The sequence below is a fragment of the Oncorhynchus tshawytscha genome, linkage group LG01, assembly GCF_018296145.1.
Source record: "Oncorhynchus tshawytscha isolate Ot180627B linkage group LG01, Otsh_v2.0, whole genome shotgun sequence".
NCBI lineage: Eukaryota > Metazoa > Chordata > Actinopteri > Salmoniformes > Salmonidae > Oncorhynchus > Oncorhynchus tshawytscha.
This window is the reverse complement of record NC_056429.1, coordinates 8,993,523-9,018,456: the sequence shown is the minus strand read 5'-3', so window position 1 is coordinate 9,018,456 and position 24,934 is coordinate 8,993,523. Positions and strand designations below refer to the sequence as shown.

The following is a 24,934-nucleotide window of genomic DNA, read 5'->3' as shown; positions in this document are numbered from 1 at the left end:
TAGAATGCTTCAGGAGGGTGGTGTGCTCGAGTCTCAGTATGAGCTAGATCAGGAGGAAGTGCTGCAGCTAAGGAAGCACAGCCACTTCCTTTTACATATGCATTTTCTGTAGACCTCAAGTTCCGCCTAGCCTAATGAAGATGAAGGCTGTTACCGTATCGCCAACCCCTACCCAGTCGGGCATAATTCAAGTGTGCTTCGAGGCCCTGTCTCTGATTGGCTGGGTGGCTTTTCATTCTAGAGTGTAACCTGGTGGAGGGGGAGGATCATGTGGAGGTGAACGGGGAGGTGTTCCCCAAGCCCTTTGTGGAGAAGCCTGTGAGTGCTGAGGACCATAACGTTTACGTCTACTACCCCACCTCAGCTGGAGGAGGCAGCCAGAGACTCTTCCGCAAGGTACTGAGGGACAGTCGGGCGCTGTATTGTATAGGAACTGCTGTTGGAATTATAGTGGATGGGTGGAGTTTTTTGGAGCCATGCTGTACAGAATGGGTTGAAACTCAACTGTACACGCTTAGTACTCAAACCAAACTTTCAACCCCTTATTTAGATATTTTAGTTGCGCTCTATTAGATTTTTTTTTTCTTCTTGAAAGAATCAAACAAATGGAATAGTCCCAAAAGTGCAACCCCCGTCCCCCCCGTCCCATCTTGCTGGCTCAACCAATCGCTCTGTCGATACTATTTGAACCCAGGTCTGATTGTCTCCTCTCTCCTGTAGATAGGGAGCCGTAGCAGTGTGTACTCCCCAGAGAGCTGTGTGAGGAAGACTGGCTCCTACATATACGAGGAGTTCATGCCAACGGACGGCACTGATGTCAAGGTAAGTGTGTGTGTTGTTGTGTGAGCCTGGTTGCAGTCAGTCATTTGTTTCGGCTGTATGGGGTGTGTGTCTTGTTGATGTTTAGGTTAATCGGTTAATCGATTGGTGGACTGTATACAGTGCCCTTTGACTTTTTCCACATTTTGTTGCGTTACGTCCTTATTCTAAAATTGATTAAATTGTTTTTTCCTCATCAGTCTACTCACAATACCCCATAATGACATCACAATACCCCATAATGACATCACAATACCCCATAATGACATCACAATACCCCATAATGACAAAGCAAAAAACCCTTTAATCAGTACTTTGTTGAAGCATCTTTGGCAGTGATTACAGCATCAAGTCTTCTTGGGTATGACGCTATAAGCTTGGCACACCTGTATTTGGGGAGTTTCTCCGTACATTTTTTTAATACTGCATCAGGTGTACACTGGGGACTAGAGCTGTGAATTTTCAGCGACTTTACGATATATTATCACCATACCAAGGTGCCGATACGATATGTATTGTGATTTAGAAATGGTGATTTAATAAAAACAACTAAACATATTGCTCACCTTATGTCTGCTGCAGAGGGACACCATAGATGCCATGGGAAAACAACAAGTATTGATCAGTCATGGAAATTAACATGCAGGTACACCCAACTAGTGCAAAAATAATATTGTCAAAACGATACGATATATCATCCAAAATAATATCCCCATATGTCACTGTATTGTGACACTACTGTGGCCCTGATGATGTCAGGTGAACACAGTGGGCCCTGACTATGATATGATGTCAGGTGTACACAGTGGGCCCTGACTATGATATGATGTCAGGTGAACACAGTGGGCCCTGACTATGATATGATGTCAGGTGAACACAGTGGGCCCTGACTATGATATGATGTCAGGTGTACACAGTGGGCCCTGACTATGATATGATGTCAGGTGAACACAGTGGGCCCTGACTATGATATGATGTCAGGTGAACACAGTGGGCCCTGACTATGATATGATGTCAGGTGAACACAGTGGGCCCTGACTATGATATGATGTCAGGTGAACACAGTGGGCCCTGACTATGATATGATGTCAGGTGAACACAGTGGGCCCTGACTATGATATGATGTCAGGTGAACACAGTGGGCCCTGACTATGATATGATGTCAGGTGAACACAGTGGGCCCTGACTATGATATGATGTCAGGTGAACACAGTGGGCCCTGACTATGATATGATGTCAGGTGAACACAGTGGGCCCTGACTATGATATGATGTCAGGTGAACACAGTGGGCCCTGACTATGATATGATGTCAGGTGAACACAGTGGGCCCTGACTATGATATGATGTCAGGTGAACACAGTGGGCCCTGACTATGATATGATGTCAGGTGAACACAGTGGGCCCTGACGATGTGTCTATGATATGATGTCAGGTGTACACAGTGGGCCCTGACTATGTGTCTGATATGATGTCAGGTGAACACAGTGGTTCCTGACTATGATATGATGTCAGGTGAACACAGTGGGCCCTGACTATGTGTCTATGATATGATGTCAGGTGAACACAGTGGGCCCTGACGATGTGTCTATGATATGATGTCAGGTGTACACAGTGGGCCCTGACTATGATATGATGTCAGGTGAACACAGTGGGCCCTGACTATGATATGATGTCAGGTGAACGCAGTGGGCCCTGACTATGTGTCTATGATATGATGTCAGGTGAACACAGTGGGCCCTGACGATGTGTCTATGATATGATGTCAGGTGTACACAGTGGGCCCTGACTATGATATGATGTCAGGTGAACACAGTGGGCCCTGACTATGATATGATGTCAGGTGAACACAGTGGGCCCTGACTATGATATGATGTCAGGTGAACACAGTGGGCCCTGACGGTGTGTCTATGATATGATGTCAGGTGTACACAGTGGGCCCTGACTATGTGTCTGATATGATGTCAGGTGAACACAGTGGGCCCTGACTATGATATGATGTCAGGTGAACACAGTGGGCCCTGACTATGATATGATGTCAGGTGAACACAGTGGGCCCTGACTATGTGTCTATGATATGATGTCAGGTGAACACAGTGGGCCCTGACGATGTGTCTATGATATGATGTCAGGTGTACACAGTGTGCCCTGACTATGATATGATGTCAGGTGAACACAGTGGGCCCTGACTATGATATGATGTCAGGTGAACGCCCTGACTATGTGTCTATGATATGATGTCAGGTGAACACAGTGGGCCCTGACGATGTGTCTATGATATGATGTCAGGTGTACACAGTGGGCCCTGACTATGATATGATGTCAGGTGAACACAGTGGGCCCTGACTATGATATGATGTCAGGTGAACGCAGTGGGCCCTGACTATGATATGATGTCAGGTGAACACAGTGGGCCCTGACGGTGTGTCTATGATATGATGTCAGGTGTACACAGTGGGCCCTGACTATGTGTCTGATATGATGTCAGGTGAACACAGTGGGCCCTGACTATGATATGATGTCAGGTGAACACAGTGGGCCCTGACTATGATATGATGTCAGGTGAACACAGTGGGCCCTGACTATGATATGATGTCAGGTGAACACAGTGGGCCCTGACTATGATATGATGTCAGGTGAACACAGTGGGCCCTGACTATGATATGATGTCAGGTGAACACAGTGGGCCCTGACGATGATATGATGTCAGGTGAACACAGTGGGCCCTGACGATGTGACTATGATATGATGTCAGGTGAACACAGTGGGCCCTGACTGATATGATGTCAGGTGAACACAGTGGGCCCTGACTATGATATGATGTCAGGTGAACACAGTGGGCCCTGACTATGATATGATGTCAGGTGAACACAGTGGGCCCTGACTATGATATGATGTCAGGTGTACACAGTGGGCCCTGACTATGCCCATGCTGAGGCCAGGAAGTCCCCAGCCCTGGACGGTAAGGTGGAGAGGGACAGCGAGGGGAAAGAGATCCGCTACCCTGTCATGCTCTCCGCCATGGAGAAACTGGTGGCCCGCAAGGTCTGCCTGGCCTTCAAGGTGAGGCTTTTCAACCAATCAGACCACTCGCTGTTTGTGTGGGTGTCATCTCACCCGATCAATCTGAAGCCATCTTAAACTCGTGGTGCATCCCAATAGTCTGAAGAGGCGTCCTCTCCTTAACCTCGTCTTATCTCCTTCATCTGCAAGAGCTGCTTTTGGTAAAAGCATCTGTCGTGTTTTTTCAGGTAAGTGCTGATGAATGAAGGGAGGAACCCTCTTTAGACTACTGGGATGCACTCCACTTGATTGGCTACATTCAGTTTCAATGTCTGACTGCGACACTCTCTTTTTATCCCAGCAAACTGTGTGTGGCTTCGATCTCTTGAGAGCAAACGGCCACTCCTTCGTCTGTGACGTCAACGGTTTCAGCTTCGTGAAGAACTCCATGAAGTACTATGACGACTGTGCCAAGGTCTTGGGGTAGGTGAGGCAGGCTGTCATGCTGAAGGTTCAACTAGAGCTCATCCTTACACCTCCGTTCCTTTACTTTAGTAAAGTTTTACAGGGACAGTGCACTTGAATCAACATTAATATGAAAGTGCCAGTTTTAGCCAGCCGCCTAATTTCCAACTGCAGTCCCTGGTTTAGCCCCCTGATTTCCACGTTGCTACCCAGGGGTCAGCTGGGTAACTAGAGCCATACTGTACATTGCTACCCAGGGGTCAGCTGGGTAACTAGAGCATACTGTACATTGACACCCAGGGGTCAGCTGGGTAACTAGTGCATACTGTACGTTGACACCCAGGGGTCAGCTGGGTAACTAGTCATACTGTACATTGCTACCCAGGGGTCAGCTGGGTAACTAGAGCATACTGTACATTGACACCCAGGGGACAGCTGGGTAACTAGTCATACTGTACGTTGACACCCAGGGGACAGCTGGGTAACTAGTCATACTGTACGTTGACACCCAGGGGTCAGCTGGGTAACTAGTCATACTGTACGTTGACACCCAGGGGTCAGCTGGGTAACTAGTCATACTGTACGTTGACACCCAGGGGTCAGCTGGGTAACTAGAGCATACTGTACATTGACACCCAGGGGACAGCTGGGTAACTAGTCATACTGTACATTGCTACCCAGGGGTCAGCTGGGTAACTAGAGCATACTGTACATTGACACCCAGGGGACAGCTGGGTAACTAGTCATACTGTACGTTGACACCCAGGGGACAGCTGGGTAACTAGAGCCATACTGTACGTTGACACCCAGGGGACAGCTGGGTAACTAGTCATACTGTACGTTGACACCCAGGGGACAGCTGGGTAACTAGAGCCATACTGTACGTTGACACCCAGGGGTCAGCTGGGTAACTAGTCATACTGTACGTTGACACCCAGGGGTCAGCTGAGTAACTAGTCATACTGTACGTTGACACCCAGGGGACAGCTGGGTAACTAGTCATTCTGTACGTTGACACCCAGGGGACAGCTGGGTAACTAGAGCCATACTGTACATTGACACCCAGGGGACAGCTGGGTAACTAGTCATACTGTACGTTGCTACCCAGGGGTCAGCTGGGTAGCTAGTCATACTGTACGTTGCTACCCAGGGGTCAGCTGGGTAGCTAGTCATACTGTACGTTGCTACCCAGGGGTCAGCTGGGTAGCTAGTCATACTGTACGTTGCTACCCAGGGGTCAGCTGGGTAACTAGTCATACTGTACGTTGACACCCAGGGGACAGCTGGGTAACTAGAGCCATACTGTACGTTGACACCCAGGGGTCAGCTGGGTAACTAGTCATACTGTACGTTGACACCCAGGGGACAGCTGGGTAACTAGTCATACTGTACGTTGACACCCAGGGGACAGCTGGGTAACTAGAGCCATACTGTATGTTGACACCCAGGGGTCAGCTGGGTAGCTAGTCATACTGTACGTTGCTACCCAGGGGTCAGCTGGGTAACTAGTCATACTGTACGTTGACACCCAGGGGACAGCTGGGTAACTAGAGCCATACTGTATGTTGACACCCAGGGGTCAGCTGGGTAACTAGTCATACTGTACGTTGACATCCAGGGGACAGCTGGGTAACTAGTCATACTGTATGTTGACACCCAGGGGTCATACTGTACATTGACACCCAGGGGACAGCTGGGTAACTAGAGCCATACTGTACATTGACACCCAGGGGTCAGCTGGGTAACTAGTCATACTGTATGTTGACACCCAGGGGTCATACTGTACGTTGACACCCAGGGGACAGCTGGGTAACTAGTCATACTGTACGTTGCTACCCAGGGGTCAGCTGGGTAGCTAGTCATACTGTACGTTGCTACCCAGGGGTCAGCTGGGTAGCTAGTCATACTGTACGTTGCTACCCAGGGGTCAGCTGGGTAGCTAGTCATACTGTACGTTGACACCCAGGGGTCAGCTGGGTAGCTAGTCATACTGTACGTTGCTACCCAGGGGTCAGCTGGGTAACTAGTCATACTGTACGTTGACACCCAGGGGACAGCTGGGTAACTAGTCATACTGTACGTTGACACCCAGGGGACAGCTGGGTAACTAGAGCATACTGTACGTTGACACCCAGGGGTCAGCTGGGTAACTAGTCATACTTTACATTGACACCCAGGGGACAGCTGGGTAACTAGTTATACTGTACGTTGACACCCAGGGGACAGCTGGGTAACTAGTCATACTGTACGTTGACACCCAGGGGACAGCTGGGTAACTAGTCATACTGTACGTTGACACCCAGGGGACAGCTGGGTAACTAGTCATACTGTACGTTGACACCCAGGGGACAGCTGGGTAACTAGTCATACTGTACGTTGACACCCAGGGGACAGCTGGGTAACTAGTCATACTGTACGTTGACACCCAGGGGACAGCTGGGTAACTAGAGCATACTGTACGTTTACACCCAGGGGTCAGCTGGGTAACTAGTCATACTGTACGTTGACACCCAGGGGACAGCTGGGTAACTAGTCATACTGTACGTTGACACCCAGGGGACAGCTGGGTAACTAGTCATACTGTACGTTGACACCCAGGGGACAGCTGGGTAACTAGTCATACTGTACGTTGACACCCAGGGGTCAGCTGGGTAACTAGTCATACTGTACGTTGACACCCAGGGGACAGCTGGGTAACTAGTCATACTGTACGTTGACACCCAGGGGACAGCTGGGTAACTAGTCATACTGTACGTTGACACCCAGGGGACAGCTGGGTAACTAGTTATACTGTACGTTGACACCCAGGGGACAGCTGGGTAACTAGTCATACTGTACGTTGACACCCAGGGGACAGCTGGGTAACTAGTTATACTGTACGTTGACACCCAGGGGACAGCTGGGTAACTAGTCATACTGTATGTTGACACCCAGGGGTCATACTGTACGTTGACACCCAGGGGACAGCTGGGTAACTAGTCATACTGTACGTTGCTACCCAGGGGTCAGCTGGGTAGCTAGTCATACTGTACGTTGCTACCCAGGGGTCAGCTGGGTAGCTAGTCATACTGTATGTTGACACCCAGGGGTCAGCTGGGTAACTAGAGCATACTGTACGTTGACATCCAGGGGACAGCTGGGTAACTAGAGCCATACTGTACGTTGACAATGTAAAAGTGTATTTTATTCACAACTCATTCCTTGAACTAGCGAGAATCCAAACTCTGATATAGCTCACACTTAGTTGTTTCCCCCCCCACACAGGAACATGGTGATGCGAGAGCTGGCCCCTCAGTTCCACATCCCCTGGTCCATCCCCCTGGAGGCTGAGGACATACCCATAGTCCCCACCACCTCAGGAACCATGTGAGTACCCCTCTCCTCTTCCTTTTTTTCATTTCTCCTCCCCTATCCTTCTGCTTCTTTCTCCTCCTCTTCCTGTCCCCCCCCCTCTTCCTTGCTCATTTCTTCTAGAGGTAGTTTAGTGAACTATACTCGCATGGTGATTTAACCTCTCTCGAGACCTGAAAACTTGTTAGCTCCCACAGCTAACGTCTAGGCTTCATCTCATTGGACTGAACACAGTCCTGAGTCACATAAATGACCTAGTTTGATACCCGGTGTATATGACTGATTTACATGTCCTTTAGCCTATTGGTTTTCCAGCCCTCAGCCTATTGAGATTCTCAATAACAAAGGATGAGTACAGTAAACAACTCCATAATGACACCTATCCCACAGGATGGAGCTGCGCTGTGTCATCGCCATCATCCGCCACGGAGACCGCACCCCCAAACAGAAGATGAAGATGGAAGTCCGACACCCTTTGTGAGTCTATCTACACCCCCTCTAAATCTATATACCTCAAATACCCCCTTTGTGAGTCTAGATATCTCAAATACCCCCTCTGTGAGTCTAGATACCTCAAATACCCCCTCTGTGAGTCTAGATACCTCAAATACCCCCTCTGTGAGTCTAGATACCTCAAATACCCCCTCTGTGAGTCTAGATACCTCAAATACCCCCTCTCCCCATTCACAGTGGGCAGATTTTACACGCTGACAAAATTAATGACTTCATTTTCTGTTCGTCCATATAACAAATACAACTTGTAATTCACCTTCCCCAGTCCTGTTGTATTTCAGTGTTGAATCTGTTGTTTTTAGATTCTTTGCGCTGTTTGAAAAGTATGGAGGCTACAAGTCAGGGAAACTGAAGTTGAAGAAACCCAAACAGCTACAGGTCAGTCCAAGTATATCTTCTTTTCCCATAACACAGAAACCCTCTGAGCGGAAGCCTATTTGTGGTGTTGGGGAAGCTACTCTAAAAATATAGTTCAGCAAGCTACCAATGACTTCACACTGGAAGAAGTTAAGCTACCCTTAAGAAAAATACAGTTTGTTTACTTAAGTTATTTTGAAAAAGTAGTTCACTACATCCAAAATACAGTACTTTGTTATTATTATGAAAAAGTATCATATGTAAATCTGAAATGGTGTGAATTAGGCAAGTCTAATGTCGAAAAATATAGTTAATTATTGCCCATATGTGACCGACCGGCTTGATTCAATTTTATGTAGCAAAATTTGAAATTGTGTATTTTATATTGGATAAAAGTAGAGACTCAAATGGTATATCATTTACTACAGTTGAGGAACAATAGGAAAGTAATTCTGCTTTGAAAGTTGATAAACTTGTAACCTCACATTTGAGAAAATGGCCCTTGAATGTTTTGGTACCAACTGGAGAGCTCTTTGTCTACACCCATTCAGCATTGTTCACACCCTCAAGCTTTAGCCCCACCCATCCCTTTAAGGATTCACATGTGAGGTTATGTACTGAACAACCTAAGATTTCAATACTAAAAGGCTGGCTTGTTGGTAAATTCAATCTGGAGCTCTCTTGGTGTTCGTAAACTCTTTATTTTTTTAAACATTTTTTATTTTATTTTTACCCCTTTTCCTCCCCAATTTAGTGGTATCCAATTGTTAGTAGCTACTATCTTGTCTCATCGCTACAACTCCCATACGGGCTCGGGAGAGACGAAAGTTGAAAGTCATGCATCCTCCAATACACAACCCAACCAAGCCGCACTGCTTCTTAACACCGCGCGCATCCAACCCGGAAGCCAGCCGCACCAATGTGTCAGAGGAAACACCTGGCAACCTTTGTTAGCTTGCACTGCGCCCGGCCCGCCACAGGAGTCGCTGGTGCCCGATGAGACAAGGATATCCCTTCCGGCCAAACCCTCCCTAACCCGGACGACGCTAGGCCAATTGTGCGTCGCCCCACAGACCTCCCAGTTGCGGACGGTTACGACAGAGCCTGGGCGCGAACCCAGAGTGTCTGGTGGCACAGCTGGCGCTGCAGTACAGCGCCCTTAACCACTGCGCCACCCGGGAGGCCCGGTGTTCGTAAACTCAGAGCATTGTCAGATTGTCTGTTTGTAAGTTCAGAGCGTTTTGAGCGCACACTGGATGCTATGGCCGAGGAGTAGGGTTGATCCGAGCATTCTGACCTAACAACAGCAGTCAAGCACCCAAGCTAACTGGCTAAAGTTGGCTAGCTTGCTAGCTATTTCCAGATACAAATGAAAGTTCAGCTCACTCTTACCATTTTACTCGGCCTAGCAGAGTTGGTTTGGCTTTTTTGTTCAAATGTTATCCAGAGTGTTGATCAAATCAAATCAAATTTATTTATATAGCCCTTCGTACATCAGCTGATATCTCAAAGTGCTGTACAGAAACCCAGCCTAAACTGCAACTGTGCTGCTGGCAACATTTTTTATTAAGCTTTTTTTTGCCAACGTTTACTGACACATTCAACGGGTGTTGAGCGTTCATAAATTCGTCAGTTATTCTGCACTTTGGTACACTCAGACAAGAGGGCTCTGAAATCAGAGAAGAGAGCCAGAGCGAATTTACCAGCTACGTCTATCAACAAATGAACTTTCTATTGAAATGGTTACTTGCATAGTGGAGTCTTTTTGTTTCGACATGTAGCTAGCAGCTAAACAATGGACCATAATCCTAACTCATAACGTTACTACCCTGCATGAATCTGCAGGTAGCTAACCAACCAGGTTCAATGTTAGCTAGCTTACATTAGGCTATAACTAGCAATGCAAATGGCTCTGAGATACGAATAATATTACTACACAGATCATACACGTAACGTTACCTAGCGAGGCAGTCAGCTAACGTTAGCTAGCTAGCTAACAGTACACTTTAAATGAAAACGACTTTCTGACAAAATTAGAAATGTGTAATATCTGAATATATAGCTAGCTAGACTATCTTACCCATAAACATGGATGGGCACTTCTCCCGCTCTGTCACCGATGCCATGGTTGCCCTTTAGTTTGAAGATGTAATCCGGAGACAGGTTATACAACAGCCTTCTGTGTTCTCTTTTCGACTCAGTCTGCGTATTTGCAATAAAATGCCAGGATGTTCTCCATCTCTTTAGCTATCATAATCTAATTCCACTGATTTCAAAACTCGGTCCTCTAGAAAGTGGAGAGCAACACTTATGTAGTTCTACTACGTGGTATCTTTATAAAAAGCTGTGTTAGCTAGCGGGAAGGTTGCCGACTTTTTCCGTGGCTAAACCAACTAGGCTCGTAATTTATCAATTTTATTTGTATTTACAGATGGCATGGTAAAACAGTAGTGTGTAGTTCCAGTAGTTAGCTACATTGCAAAGTTTTAGACTGATCCAATGAACCATTGCTTTTCTGTTCAAAATATTGTATCAAGTCTGCCCAAATGTGCCTAATTGGTTTATTAATACATTTTCAAGTTCATAACAGTGCACTCTCCTCAAACAATAGCATGGTATTCTTTCACAGTAATAACTACTGTAAATTGGACAGTGCAGTTAGATTAGCTTTCTGCCAATATCAGATATGTCCTGGGAAATGTTCTTGTTACTTACAACCTCATGCTAATCACATTAGCGCACGTTAGCTCAACCGTCCCGTGAGGTGGGGGTGGTGGTCACCGATCCTGTAGAGGTTAAGCACTTTGTGACAAATATCAGTTCGATTGACTGTTGTGTGTGTTTTGTGTAGGAAGTGCTGGACATTGCCCGGCTCCTACTGGCTGAGTTGGGACAGCACACAGACTGTGAGATCGAGGAGAAGAAGGGTAAACTGGAGCAGCTCAAGACGGTCCTAGAGATGTGAGAGACGCCACACACACTCACACCAGGGTTGACCAATCACATGACCAGTATTGCGATACTCAGAAATATTTTGGCAAGGAAACAAAACATGAAGTAGACATAATTTCTTATGGAAAACAGTCCTAATGTTGACGAGGAACAAAGTCTGCTTCGTTTTTGTATTTTTTATTTTGTTGCCATGGAAAATCTGGTATCCTAGTACACACGCACACGTCACGCTCTAATCTGTCCATCATTTTATCCATGCATCAAGTAGTGATCTGCTCTTCTGTATGTGATGCTTGGAACCCTCCGTGTTGTTGTGTCTGTAGTCCAGTGTAGAAACCTCCTCTGTGTCATTGCTGTGTCTGTAGTCCAGTGTAGAAACCTCCTCTGTATCATTGCTGTGTCTGTAGTCCAGTGTAGAAACCTCCTCTGTGTCAATGCTGTGTCTGTAGTCCAGTGTAGAAACCTTCTCTGTATCATTGCTGTGTCTGTAGTCCAGTGTAGAAACCTCCTCTGTGTCAATGCTGTGTCTGTAGTCCAGTGTAGAAACCTCCTCTGTGTCATTGCTGTGTCTGTAGTCCAGTGTAGAAACCTCCTCTGTGTCATTGCTGTGTCTGTAGTCCAGTGTAGAAACCTCCTCTGTGTCATTGCTGTGTCTGTAGTCCAGTGTAGAAACCTCCTCTGTGTCATTGCTGTGTCTGTAGTCCAGTGTAGAAACCTCCTCTGTGTCATTGCTGTGTCTGTAGTCCAGTGTAGAAACCTCCTCTGTGTCATTGCTGTGTCTGTAGTCCAGTGCTCCACACATATTGAATTAGCCTCGTCCCTGTATTCCTGAAACACACCATAGCCTAGCAGCTTTCACTTTGGCCAATCCTCATCCTTCTTGTGTCTCTAATTCTCTTTTCCTCCCTCCCTCCTTTCTCTCTCTCTCTCCTCCTCTTTCCAAAGGGAGTCCAGCTTGAATGACACTCGGTATACCCCCCCCCACTCCCCGGGTTCACTCCTCACCCCTCCCACGGTTCACTCCCCCTCCCCCAGTTCACTCCTCCCCCTCCCCCAGTTCACTCCTCCCCCTCCCCCAGTTCACTCCTCCCCCTCCCCCAGTTCACTCCCCCCCCACGGTTCACTCCCCCCAGTTCACCCCTCCCCCAGTTCACCCCTCCCCCAGTTCACTCCTCCCCCGTTCACTCCTCCCCGGTTCACTCCTCCCCCGGTTCACTCCTCCCCCGGTTCACTCCTCCCCCGGTTCACTCCCCCCCCGGTTCACTCCTCCTCGTTCTGTAACCACCACTGCCATTAACCTCCATTCATAACGAGGGATTTTATACTGACCATTAGAATCAGGGACCGCTAGCCACATCCATGTGTGTGTGCGTTTTTGAACGAGTGCTGTGTTTGTCTGCGATGCATGTCGTTCTGAAAGTTGCCCTCTAATCTCACTACACCTTCGTCCTCTCACTCTTCTCATTCTCTCTGTACTGTATGTAGTCTTCCTGGTTAAACTTGTTGATAACGGTATGGGATTGCATATTAACCACAATTCAATGCAAATGGCACGTCTTTGACAATAACCAAGGATCAAACACACAGGTCCATGATCTGTGAGGGTTATTGATCTGGAAGAGTGTGGGAACGGGGAATCCAGGATCGGTTGTAAAACACAAACTGTATCGCCTATCAAACCCATTTTCATGGGGCTGTCATGTGTTTGTTCTGTACGTTGTCAAACCAGATGCTTGTCCCAAGGACACTCTTTTCTATTAGAGGAAGGTATGTTTTACATTAGTGACGGATATGCTAAATGATTATAATTGCCGGAGCATTGAACAGCAGTAGGTAGCCTATCACTGTCACATCAATGTATCTCAAACCACAGGGGAGGTAGAGCTAGGTGGGAGGGGTGTTATGCACTTTTACCAAAAGCCGGTCACATCCTGAAGGAGAGCGCTGGTATGGCACATTACCAGTAACGCAGTGACCTCAGGCTTCCTAAGGTCGTACACAACCACCCAAAACATGTTTCCAGAAACCAGGCAGCTACTTAACTAGTTTAGCCTAGCCTGACTGACTGAGCACTAGCTAGCTAGCGTTTGAAGCTGGTCGAAAACCTCTGAACTATGGTTCTGAAATGAAATGTTGTGTCGGACAGGGTCTGAGTCAGTTCCATTTAAAAATGGCCAATTCCATCCAGTAATTAATTGATTTCAGTTCAAGAAAAGTGTTATTTAAAAAAAAAAATGTTTTAAAGGATATTTAAAATGTACTTCCTAAATTGACAGAGTTCGATTGGAGTTGAGCTCAACGCTAAGCTCTTGATATTTGTCACATGTCTGTAAGGAGTGTGTACTGTACCTGTATAATGAGGACTGATTTTCATTAGGGGTGGATACCTGTATAATGAGGACTGATCTTTATTAAGGGTGGATACCTGTATAATGAGGACTGATCTTTATTAAGGGTGGATACCTGTATAATGAGGACTGATCTTCATTAAGGGTGGATACCTGTATAATGAGGACTGATTTTCATTAAGGGTGGATACCTGTATAATGAGGACTGATCTTCATTAAGGGTGGATACCTGTATAATGAGGACTGATCTTCATTAAGGGTGGATACCTGTATATTGATGACTGATCTTCATTAAGGGTGGATACCTGTATAATGAGGACTGATCTTCATTAAGGGTGGATACCTGTATAATGAGGACTGATCTTCATTAAGGGTGGATACCTGTATAATGAGGACTGATCTTCATTAAGGGTGGATACCTGTATAATGAGGACTGATCTTCATTAAGGGTGGATACCTGTATAATGAGGACTGATCTTCATTAAGGGTGGATACCTGTATAATGAGGACTGATCTTCATTAAGGGTGGATACCTGCCCCCTGTGTGCGTGTCTCTTCCAGGTACGGCCATTTCTCAGGCATCAACAGGAAGGTGCAGCTCACCTACCTGCCCAACGGACAGCCCAAAGCCTCCAGTGAGGAAGAAGGTAGGGAGGAGGAGTCGCAGGCATACACCATCTCTGCTCATGTTCATGATTAACTTCTTACACACACAGTTGAAGTCTGAAATTGACATACACCTTAGCCAAATACACTTAAACTGTTTTTCACAATTCCTGACATTTAATCCTGGTAAAAATTCCCTGTCTTACGTCTGTTAGGATCACCACTTTATTTTAAGAATGTGAAATGTCAGAATAATAGTAGAAAGAATGATTTATTTCAGCTTTTATTTCTTTAATCACATTACCAGTGGGTCAGAAGTTTACACTCAATTCATTTTTGATAGCATTGCCTTTAAATGGTTTAACTTGTGTCAAATGTTTTGGGTTGCCTTCCACAAGCTTCCCACAATAAGTTGGGTGAATGTTGGCCCATTCCTCCTGACAGAGCTGGTGCACACTCTTTATCAGTTCTACCTAAAAAAAAATGTATGTGATTGAGGTCAGGGCTTTGTGATGGCCACTCCAATACCTAGACTTTGTTGTCCTTAAGCCATTTTGCCACAACTTTGGAAGTATGCTTGGGGTCATTGTCCATTTGGAAGACCCATTTGCGACCAAGCTTTAACTTCCTGACTGGTGTCTTGAGATGTTTTCAATATATCCACATAATTTTCCTACCTCATGATACCATCTATTTTGTGAAGTGCACCAGTCCCTCCTGCAGCACAGCACCCCCACAACATGATGCTGCCACCCCCGTGCTTCATGTTCTATTTTAGTTTTATCAAACCAGAGGACATTTCTCCAAAAAGTACGATCTTTGTCCCTATGTGCAGTTGCAAACCGTAGTCTGGCTTTTTTTATGGCAGTGGCTTCTTCCTTGCTGAGAGGCCTTTCAGGTTATGTCGATATAGGACGTGTTTAACTGTGGATAGACACTTTTGTACCTGTTTCCTCCAGCATCTTCACAAGTCCTTTGCTGTTGTTCTTCGATTGATTTGCACTTTCCGCACCAAAGTACGTTCATCTCTAGGAGACAGAACGCGTCTCCTTCCTGAGAGGTATGACGGCTGCGTGGTCCCATGGTGTTTGTACAGATGAACGTGGTACCTGCAGGCGTTTGGAAATTGCTCCCAAGGATGAACCAGACTTGTGGAGGTCTACAATTATTTTTCTGAGGTCTTGGCTGATTTCTTTTGATTTCCCCATGATGTCAAGCAAAGAGGCACTGAGTTTGAAGGTACACCTTGAAATACATCCACAGGTACACCTCCAATTGACTCAAATTATATCAATTAGCCTATCAGAAGCTTCTAAATCCATGACATAATTTTCTGGAATATTCCAATCTGTATAAAGGCACAGTCAACTTAGTGTATGTAAACTTCTGACCCACTGGAATTGTGATACAGTGAAATAACATGTCTGTAAACAATTGATGGAAAAATGACTTGTGTCAATGCACAAAGTAGATGTCCTAATCGACTTGCCAAAACTATAGTTTGTTAACAAGAAATGTGTGGAGTGGTTGAAAAAGGAGTTTTAATGACTCCAACCTAAGTGAATGTAAATTTACGACTTCAACTGTATGTTTAACATGCACATTCTTGGCCTGAAGGAACGAATACAGTTATTTTTGTGTGTGTTCAGAGTGTCCAACGGAGGGTCCGTCTCTGCTGCTGGTGTTGAAGTGGGGCGGGGAGCTGACCCCGGCAGGCAGGGTACAGGCTGAGGAGCTGGGCAGGGCCTTCCGCTGCATGTACCCTGGAGGACAAGGTACAGCACTCTACAACTGGACACTCCTACTACCTCTGGTTCCACTCCTCACCTCTACACTATATACTACCTCTGGTTCCACTCCTCACCTCTACACTATATACTACCTCTACACTATATACTACCTCTACACTATATACTACCTCTACACTATATACTACCTCTTCACTATATACTACCTCTTCACTATATACTACCTCTACACTATATACTACCTCTACACTATATACTCCCTCTACACTATATACTCCCTCTACACTATATACTCCCTCTACACTATATACTACCTCTACACTATATACTACCTCTACACTATATACTACCTCTGGGTCCACTCCTCACCTCTACACTATATACTACCTCTGGTTCCACTCCTCACCTCTACACTATATACTACCCCTGGTTCCACTCCTCACCTCTACACTATATACTACCTCTACACTATATACTACCTCTACACTATATACTACCTCTACACTATATACTACCTCTACACTATATACTACCTCTACACTATATACTACACTATATACTACCCTCTACACTATATACTACCTCTACACTATATACTACCTCTACACTATATACTACCTCTACACTATATACTACCTCTACACTATATACTCCCTCTACACTATATACTACCTCTACACTATATACTCCCTCTACACTATATACCCCTCTACACTATATACTCCTCTCTACACTATATACTACCTCTACACTATATACTACCTCTACACTATATACTACCTCTACACTATATACTACCTCTGGGTCCACTCCTCACCTCTACACTATATACTACCTCTGGTTCCACTCCTCACCTCTACACTATATACTACATCTACACTATATACTACCTCTATACTATATACTACCTCTGGTTCCACTCCTCACCTCTACACTATATACTACCTCTACACTCCTCACCTCTACACTATATACTACCTCTACACTATATACTACATCTACACTATATACTACCTCTATACTATATACTACCTCTGGTTCCACTCCTCACCTCTACACTATATACTACCTCTACACTCCTCACCTCTACACTATATACTACCTCTACACTATATACTACATCTACACTATATACTACCTCTATACTATATACTACCTCTGGTTCCACTCCTCACCTCTACACTATATACTACCTCTACACTCCTCACCTCTACACTATATACTACATCTACACTATATACTACCTCTACACTACATCTACACTACCTCTGGTTCCACTCCTCACCTCTACACTATATACTACATCTACACTATATACTACCTCTATACTATATACTACCTCTGGTTCCACTCCTCACCTCTACACTATATACTACCTCTACACTCCTCACCTCTACACTATATACTACCTCTACACTATATACTACCACTACACTATATACTACCTCTACACTCCTCACCTCTACACTATATACTACCTCTACACTATATACTACCTCTACACTATATACTACCTCTACACTCCTCACCTCTACACTATATACTACCTCTACACTATATTCTACCTCTACACTATATACTACCTCTACACTATATACTACCTCTTCACTATATACTACCTCTACACTCCTCACCTCTACAATATATACTACCTCTACACTATATACTACCTCTACACTATATACTACCTCTACACTATATACTACCTCTACACTCCTCACCTCTACACTATATACTACCTCTACACTATATACTACCTCTACACTGTACACTATATACTACCTCTACACTATATACTACCTCTAAATCAAATCAAATCAAATTTTTATTTGTCACATACACATGGTTAGCAGATGTTAATGCGAGTGTAGCGAAATGCTTGTGCTTCTAGTTCCGACAATGCAGTAATAACGAGCAAGTAATCTAACTAACAATTCCAAAAAAAACTACTGTCATACACAGTGTAAGGGGATAAAGAATATGTACATAAGGATATATGAATGAGTGATGGTACAGAGCAGCATAGGCAAGATACAGTAGATGATATCGAGTACAGTATATACATATGAGATAAGTATGTAAACCAAGTGGCATAGTTAAAGTGGCTAGTGATACATGTATTACATAAGGATGCAGTCGATGATATAGAGTACAGTATCAACGTATGCATATGAGATGAACAATGTAGGGTAAGTAACATTATATAAGGTAGCATTGTTTAAAGTGGCTAGTGATATATTTACATCATTTCCCATCGATTCCCATGATTAAAGTGGCTGGAGTAGAGTCAGTGTCATTGACAGTGTGTTGGCAGTAGCCACTCAATGTTAGTGGTGGCTGTTTAACAGTCTGATGGCCTTGAGATAGAAGCTGTTTTTCAGTCTCTCGGTCCCAGCTTTGATGCACCTGTACTGACCTCGCCTTCTGGATGGCAGCGGGGTGAACAGGCAGTGGCTCGGGTGGTTGATGTCCTTGATGATCTTTATGGCCTTCCTGTAGCATCGGGTGGTGTAGGTGTCCTGGAGGGCAGGTAGTTTGCCCCCGGTGATGCGTTGTGCAGACCTCACTACCCTCTGGAGAGCCTTACGGTTGAGGGCGGTGCAGTTGCCATACCAGGCGGTGATACAGCCCGCCAGGATGCTCTCGATTGTGCATCTGTAGAAGTTTGTGAGTGCTTTTGGTGACAAGCCGAATTTCTTCAGCCTCCTGAGGTTGAAGAGGCGCTGCTGCGCCTTCCTCACGATGCTGTCTGTGTGAGTGGACCAATTCAGTTTGTCTGTGATGTGTATGCCGAGGAACTTAAAACTTGCTACCCTCTCCACTACTGTTCCATCGATGTGGATGGGGGGGTGTTCCCTCTGCTGTTTCCTGAAGTCCACAATCATCTCCTTAGTTTTGTTGAGTGTGAGGTTATTTTCCTGACACCACACTCCGAGGGCCCTCACCTCCTCCCTGTAGGCCGTCTCGTCGTTGTTGGTAATCAAGCCTACCACTGTTGTGTCGTCCGCAAACTTGATGATTGAGTTGGAGGCGTGCATGGCCACGCAGTCGTGGGTGAACAGGGAGTACAGGAGAGGGCTCAGAACGCACCCTTGTGGGGCCCCAGTGTTGAGGATCAGCGGGGAGGAGATGTTGTTGCCTACCCTCACCACCTGGGGGCGGCCCGTCAGGAAGTCCAGTACCCAGTTGCACAGGGCGGGGTCGAGACCCAGGGTCTCGAGCTTGATGACGAGCTTGGAGGGTACTATGGTGTTGAATGCCGAGCTGTAGTCGATGAACAGCATTCTCACATAGGTATTCCTCTTGTCCAGATGGGTTAGGGCAGTGTGCAGTGTGGTTGAGATTGCATCGTCTGTGGACCTATTTGGGCGGTAAGCAAATTGGAGTGGGTCAAGGGTGTCAGGTAGGGTGGAGGTGATATGGTCCTTGACTAGTCTCTCAAAGCACTTCATGATGACGGATGTGAGTGCTACGGGCGGTAGTCGTTTAGCTCAGTTACCTTAGCTTTCTTGGGAACAGGAACAATGGTGGCCCTCTTGAAGCATGTGGGAACAGCAGACTGGTATAGGGATTGATTGAATATGTCCGTAAACACACCGGCCAGCTGGTCTGCGCATGCTCTGAGGACGCGGCTGGGGATGCCGTCTGGGCCTGCAGCCTTGCGAGGGTTAACACGTTTAAATGTCTTACTCACTTCGACTGCAGTGAAGGAGAGACCGCATGTTTCCGTTGCAGGCCGTGTCAGTGGCACTGTATTGTCCTCAAAGCGGGCAAAAAGTTATTTAGTCTGCCTGGGAGCAAGACATCCTGGTCCGTGACTGGGCTGGGTTTCTTCCTGTAGTCCGTGATTGACTGTAGACCCTGCCACATACCTCTTGTGTCTGAGCCGTTGAATTGAGATTCTACTTTGTCTCTGTACTGGCGCTTAGCTTGTTTGATAGCCTTGCGGAGGGAATAGCTGCACTGTTTGTATTCAGCCATGTTACCAGACACCTTGCCCTGATTAAAAGCAGTGGTTCGTGCCTTCAGTTTCACACGAATGCTGCCATCAATCCACGGTTTCTGGTTAGGGAATGTTTTAATCGTTGCTATGGGAACGACATCTTCAACGCACGTTCTAATGAACTCGCTCACCGTATCAGCGTATTCGTCAATGTTGTTGTCTGACGCAATACGAAACATCTCCCAGTCCACGTGATGGAAGCAGTCTTGGAGTGTGGAGTCAGCTTGGTCGGACCAGCGTTGGACAGACCTCAGCGTGGGAGCTTCTTGTTTTAGTTTCTGTCTGTAGGCAGGGATCAACAAAATGGAGTCGTGGTCAGCTTTTCCGAAAGGGGGCGGGGCAGGGCCTTATATGCGTCGCGGAAGTTAGAGTAACAATGATCCAGGGTCTTTCCACCCCTGGTTGCGCAATCGATATGCTGATAAAATTTAGGGAGTCTTGTTTTCAGATTAGCCTTGTTAAAATCCCCAGCTACAATGAATGCAGCCTCCGGATAAATCGTTTCCAGTTTGCAGAGAGTTAAATAAAGTTCGTTCAGAGCCATCGATGTGTCTGCTTGGGGGGATATATACGGCTGTGATTATAATCGAAGAGAATTCTCTTGGTAGATAATGCGGTCTACATTTGATTGTGAGGAATTCTAAATCAGGTGAACAGAAGGATTTGAGTTCCTGTATGTTTCTTTCATCACACCATGTCACGTTGGCCATAAGACATACGCCCCCGCCCCTCTTCTTACCAGAAAGATGTTTGTTTCTGTCGGCGCGATGCGTGGAGAAACCCGCTGGCTGCACCGCTTCGGATTGCGTCTCTCCAGTTAGCCATGTTTCCGTGAAGCAGAGAACGTTACAGTCTCTGATGTCCCTCTGGAATGCTACCCTTGCTCGGATTTCATCAACCTTGTTGTCAAGAGACTGGACATTGGCAAGAAGAATGCTAGGGAGTGGTGCACGATGTGCCCGTCTCCGGAGTCTGACCAGAAGACCGCTTCGTTTCCCTCTTTTTCTTCGCTGCATGTGATCCACTCGGTTACACTGGTTGTAAGGCAGAACACAGGATCCGCGTCGCGAAAAACATATTCTTGGTCGTACTGATGGTGAGTTGACGCTGATCTTATATTCAGTAGTTCTTGTCGGCTGTATGTAAAGAAACCTAAGATGACCTGGGGTACTAGTGTAAGAAATAACACGTAAAAAAACAAAAAACTGCATAGTTTCCTAGGAACGCGAAGCGAGGCGGCCATCTCTGTCGGCGCCGGAAGTACTCTACACTATATACTACCTCTGGTTCCACTCCTCACCTCTACACTATATACTACCTCTACACTATATACTACCTCTACACTATATACTACCTCTACACTATATACTACCTCTACACTATATACTACCTCTACACTATATACTACCTCTACACTATATACTACCTCTACACTATATACTACCTCTACACTATATACTACCTCTACACTATATACTACCTCTACACTCCTCACCTCTACACTATATACTACCTCTACACTATATACTACCTCTACACTATATACTACCTCTTCACTATATACTACCTCTACACTATATACTACCTCTGCTTCCACTCCTCACCTCTACACTATATACTACCTCTACACTATATACTACCTCTACACTATATACTACCTCTACACTATATACTACCTCTACACTATATACTACCTCTACACTATATACTACCTCTACACTATATACTACCTCTTCACTATATACTACCTCTACACTATATACTACCTCTACACTATATACTACCTCTACACTATATACTACCTCTACACTATATACTACCTCTTCACTATATACTACCTCTACACTATATACTACCTCTACACTCCTCACCTCTACACTATATACTACCTCTACACTATATACTACCTCTACACTATATACTACCTCTACACTGTACACTATATACTACCTCTACACTATATACTACCTCTACACTGTACACTATATACTACCTCTACACTATATACTACCTCTACACTATATACTACCTCTACACTGTACACTATATACTACCTCTACACTATATACTACCTCTACACTATATACTACCTCTACACTATATACTACCTCTACACTCCTCACCTCTACACTATATACTACCTCTACACTATATACTACCTCTACACTATATACTACCTCTACACTATATACTACCTCTACACTATATACTACCTCTACACTATATACTACCTCTACACTATATACTACCTCTACACTATATACTACCTCTACACTATATACTACCTCTACACTATATACTACCTCTACACTATATACTACCTCTGCTTCCACTCCTCACCTCTACACTATATACTACCTCTACACTATATACTACCTCTACACTGTACACTATATACTACCTCTACACTATATACTACCTCTGGTTCCACTCCTCACCTCTACACTATATACTACCTCTACACTATATACTACCTCTACACTATATACTACCTCTACACTATATACTACCTCTACACTATATACTACCTCTACACTATATACTACCTCTACACTATATACTACCTCTGCTTCCACTCCTCACCTCTACACTATATACTACCTCTACACTATATACTACCTCTACACTGTACACTATATACTACCTCTACACTATATACTACCTCTGGTTCCACTCCTCACCTCTACACTATATACTACCTCTACACTATATACTACCTCTACACTATATACTACCTCTACACTATATACTACCTCTACTATATACTACCTCTACACTATATACTACCTCTACACTATATACTACCTCTACACTATATACTACCTCTACACTATATACTACCTCTACACTATATACTACCTCTGGTTCCACTCCTCACCTCTACACTATATACTACCTCTGGTTCCACTCCTCACCTCTACACTATATACTACCTCTACACTATATACTACCTCTACACTATATACTACCTCTACACTATATACTACCTCTACACTATATACTACCTCTACACTATATACTACCTCTACACTATATACTACCTCTACACTATATACTACCTCTACACTATATACTACCTCTACACTATATACTACCTCTACACTATATACTACCTCTACACTATATACTACCTCTGGTTCCACTCCTCACCTCTACACTATATACTACCTCTACACTATATACTACCTCTACACTATATACTACCTCTGGTTCCACACCTCTACACTATATACTACCTCTACACTCCTCACCTCTACACTATATACTACCTCTACACTATATACTACCTCTACACTATATACTACCTCTACACTATATACTACCTCTACACTATATACTACCTCTGGTTCCACTCCTCACCTCTACACTATATACTACCTCTACACTATAAGCAGCCCTGGTTTCAGTTGAACTCCATGTAGATAACACTGTACAGTGTTTGATAAGAAAACATCCCTGCCTGTCCATACATACAGTAACACTTTTCTAGAACCCTGGGTTTGTGTTCATGAGGTCACATGGTCAGGGAGAACTTGGGACATATTGGCCCAAATCATAACTCCGTTTTTAGGAAATCATGCGTAGAGTTTAATGGGGTATTTTTTTTGTACGACGCTCAAATTAGGCATGCGGCTCTAAAGTTGGGATTCGTTCCAACGTCACTTCTGCCCTTCTCATTGCTGAAGGGAAATCACATCTCAAACGAAGACAAACATCTTCTTGTGTTGACCATGTACTTGAGGAGCTCTCAGTCCTCTTGGTGGACACACCTTTTCTTTGTGTTTGACATTTTACACTGTGACCCCCAACCACCAAAGACACACAATCGTGACGTCACGTTGCAACTGCATTGTAACATACAGGGTGTCATTGAGGCGCTTGTTCTAGGTTCAGTGGAAGAGACAGACACTCAAGATTTCTGAACTGTCTGCCTGCTGTTTTTTTCCCTCTTCCTTAATCATATGGACATTTTTAGAGGATGCATTGTATTGCCAAGATGATCATCAGTCCAACTCAATTTCGAACAAAAGTCGTGCAATTTTGTTGCACGGGCGTACACAAATGTTTAAGTTTATGAGAGAGAAATAGTTGAAGATGCGCATGGAAGACTTTAAATTTGATTTATCCTTTATTTAACTAGGCAAGTCCATTAAGAATGGGTCTCCCAATCATGGCCGGTTGTGATACAGCCTGGATTCAAACCAGGGTGTCTGTAGCGACGCCTCTAGCACTGAGAGGCATTGCCTTAGACTGCTGCGCCACTCGGGAGGATTCATTATGGACGACTATTACACAACCTGCAGGAGGATTCATTATGGACGACTATTAAACAACCTGCAGGAGGATTCATCATGGACGACTATTAAACAACCTGCAGGAGGATTCATTATGGACGACTATTAAACAACCTGCAGGAGGATTCATCATGGACGACTATTAAACAACCTGCAGGAGGATTCATTATGGACGACTATTACACAACCTGCAGGAGGGTTCATTATGGAATTTCCCAGGTCTTTAGTGGTTTGATTTCAACCTCATTACATGAACCATATTTCATCCCAGGTATGAGATGCGAAGGACTGTTTCCTTTTCATGCAAACAGAATCCCGAGTGGCGCAGCGGTCTAAGACAGTGCAAGAGGCGTCACTGCAGTCCCTGGTTCGAATCCAGGCTCTATCATATGCCGTGATTGGGAGTCCCATAGGGCGGCGCACAATTGGCCCAGTGTTGGCCGGGGGTAGGCCGTCATTGCAAATAAGAATTTGTT

The 24,934-nt window shown here is 45.1% G+C and overlaps 1 protein-coding gene across 6 annotated transcripts in view; it reads left to right on the top strand.

The window, feature by feature from the left end:
- LOC112247920 (inositol hexakisphosphate and diphosphoinositol-pentakisphosphate kinase 1-like) overlaps nucleotides 1–24,934 on the top strand; it is a 108,480-nt gene that overhangs the window by 15,864 nt on the left and 67,682 nt on the right. For 5 of the 6 annotated variants that reach the window (XM_042326413.1, XM_042326280.1, XM_042326338.1 and 2 more), the window contains exons 6-15: nucleotides 242–396; nucleotides 721–822; nucleotides 3,719–3,880; nucleotides 4,182–4,303; nucleotides 7,550–7,651; nucleotides 8,027–8,113; nucleotides 8,452–8,527; nucleotides 11,358–11,467; nucleotides 14,368–14,453; nucleotides 16,062–16,187. In XM_042326413.1, coding sequence (XP_042182347.1) covers nucleotides 242–396; nucleotides 721–822; nucleotides 3,719–3,880; nucleotides 4,182–4,303; nucleotides 7,550–7,651; nucleotides 8,027–8,113; nucleotides 8,452–8,527; nucleotides 11,358–11,467; nucleotides 14,368–14,453; nucleotides 16,062–16,187 — 1,128 coding nt within the window. Of the gene's footprint in view, nucleotides 1–241; nucleotides 397–720; nucleotides 823–1,409; nucleotides 1,466–3,718; nucleotides 3,881–4,181; nucleotides 4,304–7,549; nucleotides 7,652–8,026; nucleotides 8,114–8,451; nucleotides 8,528–11,357; nucleotides 11,468–14,367; nucleotides 14,454–16,061; nucleotides 16,188–24,934 lie in introns of those variants that run through there. The other variant, XM_042326353.1, reaches the window with a different exon arrangement.